We start from the raw sequence: 6,119 nt of genomic DNA, 5'->3' as shown, positions 1-6,119 counted from the left end.
CAGTAACCACCAATGCACTATGATACAAGGTAGATGTTCCCAACATCTGATTCTCTGAACTACTTTGAAGTGATTCAAGGGTATCTGATTTTATTCAAGACCTCCTCTGAATTTGAATCACCCTCCTGAAGCTTTGCAAAGTCATATTATATTGCATAACACTGTGCCATCCCCAAATACCCTTTCACATATACTATGCTGAGACACATTTCTCTAAGTTAGCCATCCCCAAAATAACAGTTTTTAGATTTCTTGAAATGATCACTCCCAAATTTTCTTATCAGCATGGATAGGAATTCTTGGAGTTTTAGCCCTGATGGGGATGGGAATTTTTGTAGTTTTAGCCCAGAGAGTCAATTTTCCAAACCTATAACACTAATTGTAGAAAAATTATTTATTTTGTGGTTGCCTTCATATATATATATATATATATATATATATATATATATATATATATACTGGATACATATCAGACACTAGACACATTAGACATAGAAATAGACAGCAAGAGACTCACTCACTGTGGGGAGTGAGACCCCATGGAGTCTGGGGGCCCTTACAAACTTGATAAATGAAATAATGGCAAAGAGAACACAAAATAAAGTAATGGTTGCATTACAGATACATGTCCCAGACTGATCAAGGGCTACCATTACATTAAGTTTAAGTCCTCTTCTTGTATTCTTAAAATCCACATGTGAGTTTGCAGAATCTTCAGATATCTTAGTATCTCCCAAGAAATTCTGTCTTTCAGGAGAGTAATTTCTTCATCATAACCTTTTGCAGTGCTTCTTTTACATCCTTGTTCCTGAGAGTATAGATTAGAGGATTTAATATAGGGGAAATCATATTGTTAATGAGGGCAATAATGCTGTCCCTGTTTAGCGAATAGCTGGACATAGGTCTAATATATGAAAAAAGGCAGCTGCCACAATAGAGCAAAACAACAATGAAATGTGAAGCACAGGTAGAAAAAGCTTTCCTCATAGCAGCTGAGGAATTCATTTTCAAAATCCTTGAGATAATGCAAATGTAGGAAATTATGATGCACATTGCTGGTGCCAAGCCCATTACAGGGCTGGTGGCTAGTATTGCATTAGTGTTTCTGGAAATGTCCCCACAGGAGATAGCTAGGAAAGGAGAGATGTCACAGTAAAAATAGTTGATCTTATTGGCCCTGCAAAGGGGTAGACTGAATGTGAAAACTGTGTGTATGGTGGAATTGAGTGAGCTTATGGACCAAGAAGCTGCTGATAGCTGGCCACAGAGTTTTTGACTCATGACCATGGTATAGCGGAGAGGATTGCAGATGGCAACATAACGGTCATAAGCCATCACCCCCAATAAGAGAAACTCAGTCCCAACAAATAAGACATAGAAAAAGAGTTGTATTTTGCACCTTTCATATGCAATGACACTTCTTCCTGAGATCAAGTTCACTATCAATTGAGGAATGGTAGTTGTAGTCAGGCAGATGTCCAGGACAGAAAGATTGCTGAGGAAGAAGTACATAGGGGTTTGGAGATTTGATTCAAAGGAGACAAGAAAGATGATCAGAGCATTTCCCGTCACTGTAACGAGGTAAGTGAAGATCATAAATCCAGAGAGGAAGAAATGCCATTCGTTAAGGTCTGAAAATGCCAGGAGAATAAATTCTGATGGAGCAGTTTTGTTACTGATATCCATTCTATTACTTTTATTGATTTTTTTTTCTTCTGTCTAGACAGAAACCAAAATATATAATTAGTGAAAACACTAGTGGAAAATAAATGAACAAAAAGAATACAAACATCTAAAAACAAAAAATATAGTCAAAACACATTTGACTATATTTAGGATCTCTGAAGTTGTTCTCCCATAAATGCACATCTTTATATTTCTGCAACAATTTACAGTCTAAGAGTTTCCTAATCCATAGGAACACTTGAGTATTTCTTCAAATACATATTTTAGGGAGTGAAATAGGTACTGGTTTTGAGATGAAAAGAATTTTTTAAAAGAAAATACTTCATAAGATGCCTAATTGCCTTCCTCTCCCCCCTTTTGAGAAACCAAGATTAGCATTTTGCTTCTATTCTGCTCAGAACTGAAACATGGGATCAAGCAACACTGGATGAACTGGGGTACTTGCCCCAATAGGTAACTGTTAAGGCAATATACATGCAGAATTTGTCAGCATGAGGGAAGAAGACATCTTTATAAGGCCTGTCTGTTGCTTGCTCCTCCGACTCCAGAAAATTTCTATGTCCTTTCTATGTCCTTTCCTATACTATTTCTTAGAAAATAGTTCTGTCTTATTGGCTTCACCCTTTATGAATGAGATTGTCCTTCCCTCAGTCCATAGTGACTTTCTAGCTAAAGTTAAAGAAGAAGTTAGTCTATATAAAAGCTTAATTAATTAATTACATAATTATTTTTTTTTTCCCCCTTTAACTGGCTTGAATGAGGTTTCCACAACTTTTTTTTTTTTTTAATATCTTTAGCTCAACTTAGAACCTTGAAGGTTGACTAGCTGTCCAATAATAATCTGGGTTCATGGACTCCAGGTCAAGATTCCTGTTCTAAAACTGTGCACTGACAATTTAATGTGACATAGGTGACATCAACGCACACACCAAAAAGTGGAGTTACCTTCTGTGTAATTTCAAATTTCTTCTTTAGAAGACCAGCTCTTGAACTGGCAGGCTCAAATTTAAACCCCTAGTATACTGTCTTCCCTCCCAGTTCCATTAGGAAAACTGTGGCTTTATTTTCTTACTCCCTTTAAAGCCTGAATTTTGTGTCAGGTTAGTTCATATGGGTGGGATGGGGTGAGAGACAACGTAATCGTGATATACAGAACTTACCGTGTTTCAATTGAGTGAAGATGGAAGTCTCTGAGATGCAGAATGAGAGGTTGAAAAGCAGCCTCTGAGACCTTGAAACCTCCTTCCTCCTGTTTCTCTCCAAGTACCTACTGTTTTGTGCAAAGAAGATTTTTGAGGGCAAATACCATGTGGAGAAAGAGATGAGTTTTTACAGAAAAGAGTGGTTGATCTGAATTATAGCCCTTCTATCAACATTTTTACCAAGTTACAGAGTTCTTACCAAAAATCTTCAGCATGTAGCAGTTGATAACCAATTATAGACTCTTATTTCAAACTAATGATGTGTACGTATATGTATGTATGTATGTATGTATGTGTATATATATATGTGTCTGTCTGTGTCTGTGTCTGTGTCTCTGTATGCATCTGTTCATGCATGTGTGCACATTTGTGTGTGAGAGAGGGAGGCACAGAAAGAGATACTGTGGCACCTGGGACTCCCCAGAATAATGCTGGGAAGATATGTGTGCACATATGTATTCAACAGGGAAAAGGAAGAGAGAGAAAGTGTGAAGGAGATTCCTATGACAGCCAAATTTGAAATAAATGAGCTCATCTGAGCAATGGAGGTAATACTGTGATATGATGATAACATGGAGTAAAAGAGACAGTAGTTAATTTAAAATAATATCTACCACAAGTCCTTAGGGTAGAAGACTCAAGAGCACGTTGTTGATTTTCATGAACATAACATTCTCTAAGTTCTCAGCTTCCAAGCAGTTGCAGTAGAATATAAATATAAATATAACTGCTGGGTCAACAGAAAACTCACTGAGAAGTAGTGATGACCCACAAGTTGATATGATAATGCATTCCAAAACCTTTATTTATTGTTTGCTGCCCTCTTCTGGATATTCTCTTTCTGAGATATATATATATATGAATAAATTTAAAATGTATTAATAATTATGCAGCAGTTCTTGTCTACTAGCTTCATTACTGGCATCCATTTTAAGAAGGGGACAGAGATATGTTTAAAAAAATGTAAGGGAAGGAAATGAATGACAACAGACAAATTTATTTCTTCAAATAAATACTGAAGAAATTCGACATTATTAAGAATGAATATACACACACACACATATGGATACAACTAATGTATAAAGACAATACATGTTATAGTTTTATCACAGAAATCTTTCAGATTGCCAAAAATAAGTTTCTGCCCATGCCCTGAATTTGTTGTGAGGAAAGCTAACATTAATTTGAAAGGATTGATTCAGGCCTCCCAAAATCCTCAGAGTCTCTGCCAAAGATGTGTGTGTATGTGTGTGTGTGGGGGGGGGGGAGGAGAGAAAGAGTGAGAAAGAGTGAAATCATGAACTGACCTATGACTTACTTCATGGTAGAGACATACAGTATGCCTGTATGAAATCTTCAGTACAGGTTGTACTTAATTTTCTATGATCAAGTAAATAGTGATGAAATTGCCTTGAGCTTAATATTCTCTGTTCCCAAAAGAGTAATAATAGCTCTATTTTCTGCTATTCCTTGTGTCAATATTTTTGTTCAGAGTTTTTCCTTTCTTACATGTGTTGGGCCTATCTTCTTCATTAACACCCAACAGATGAGCCTTGATTTTTCCTTTGAGAATTCCCCAGAGGTGGTAGGGACACTATCCCAGAGGTGATGACCAAGATTTGATAATCATGGTCTCTGTATTTCTTCAGTCGAAAACTCAGGATCCTGAAGCAGCCTCACCTCATTTTCTTTATAGCTCTGGATGCTTAAATGAAAGGTAGCATTTCAAATGGGGTGCAATTTCATATCAGGTTTTGAAAGGAAATGAAACAATGTTGATCATTGGTCTGTCGTTTTCCCTAGCCTTTTAAATGAACACTACTTGTTTAATTTGTCAATTCTTAAATAGTAATATTTGGATCTATGGACCAAACTTTAAGTTTAATTTGTAGCATGCTGTTGTTGCTTGTTTTTCTTGGGATATTTTTAGATAGGATTATGATCCCGATCACAGCATGCAATCAGCATCAACATTTTCCATTCATATAATTCCTACCAAAGGAATTATTTTACATGTTCATTGGTGTCCATGAAACATTTTTAATAACTGCATCATAGATGAAAATGAAGGGAATAAGACAACTTACCTGTCATCAGAATAACAATCCCAACTGCAATTTATCAGAAACATAACTGCATACAATGTATTAAGCATAATGTGCAATTTGTTCATAGATAGATAATTCTGTGAATGAGTATTATCATGTCTAATTCTTGTATTCTGTTTAAATAGAAAGTTTATATTTATTTGTATTGAATATCAACCTGGTTTCCATTCAACACTTAGATTTGTCTTTTCTTTTTTTTAAATTTTGATTCAGTCACATTATCATCCCAACTGTATACTGGGTAAGCATTGATGTTCCCATCCAAGTTGTTGATTATGAAATTGAATTCCACTGAGATAGCATTCAGTAATATATTAAACGTGCTATCTCAGAGTAGGTAATGGTTCTTAAATTAGATCATTTCAAGAAAGCTTTAGATGAATTCATGGACTATTATGTATGAGTTCTAAATGGATCATCCAAGTCCAAAGTGAATAGCAGGTGTTGGAGACAAGAAAAAAGCTATCACAGTTGTATTCATACTCTGCCTGTAAGCTTCCTAGGTACATTATAGTTGGCCACTGTTAGAAACAGAATGCTGAATTTCCTAAAATCTAGATAACAATTACAGCTAATCATTACACAACCAAAGAACTTAATGGTATTTGCTTTGGTACAAAGTACATGTAAAATAATGTTATCTATATAATTTTATTTTCAGTTGCTATTATTATTACTCTGTCTCTCTCTTTCAGCATATCCACACTAGAATTCTGCACTAGACTTCTGCAAGCAGCTTTGAAGTTTTGGATTCCTATATTGCCAGCACTTTTTGATCACTATTAAGGTCCAGCTGTAGCATAGCTAAAGCAACAGTGAAGCTAGGGTTGGTTTGGTTTCTGATGTGGCTGCTCCGTTTTCCTATTCAACTAAGCAATTGTCTCACCTCTCCTCTTGGCTCCTGAACTTCAGGTACTTTAAGGGAAATGCTTGCTTGCAACTTCCCTTCAGCCCAGACAAACCTTTGGACAAGTGATATTTGCTTCTTGTTTTTAGTATTTCAAGTCATGACAAGCATGAGTCATCTTTAAACGGTTTCTTAGAATGTGGGAAATAAAGGGTGGTAACATGGAGATGCCGTTAGAAACAGGTCACCTCACTCCTCATGGAAGCTATCTATTAC

General features: G+C 36.0%; 1 protein-coding gene across 1 annotated transcript; it reads right to left on the bottom strand.

The window, feature by feature from the left end:
* Positions 1-750: 750 nt before the first annotated feature.
* On the bottom strand, positions 751-1,686 carry LOC107326424 (olfactory receptor 5V1-like). Its single transcript, XM_015890121.2, has one exon. The coding sequence runs from the start codon at positions 1,684-1,686 to the stop codon at positions 751-753; it is 936 nt and encodes a 311-aa protein (XP_015745607.2).
* Between the last annotated feature and the right edge of the window lie 4,433 nt (positions 1,687-6,119).

Source organism: Python bivittatus, unplaced genomic scaffold, assembly GCF_059951505.1.
Source record: "Python bivittatus isolate LINGU-HERP-01145 unplaced genomic scaffold, Pbiv_v1 ctg000470_np1212, whole genome shotgun sequence".
Lineage (NCBI taxonomy): Eukaryota > Metazoa > Chordata > Lepidosauria > Squamata > Pythonidae > Python > Python bivittatus.
Note: the sequence above shows the minus strand (reverse complement) of the source record. Positions and strands in the feature narration are given on the sequence as shown.

Bases quoted from the DNA above. Each gene is read 5' to 3' on its own strand.
- LOC107326424 (XM_015890121.2), bottom strand. From the start codon at position 1,686: ATGGATATCAGTAACAAAACTGCTCCATCAGAATTTATTCTCCTGGCA.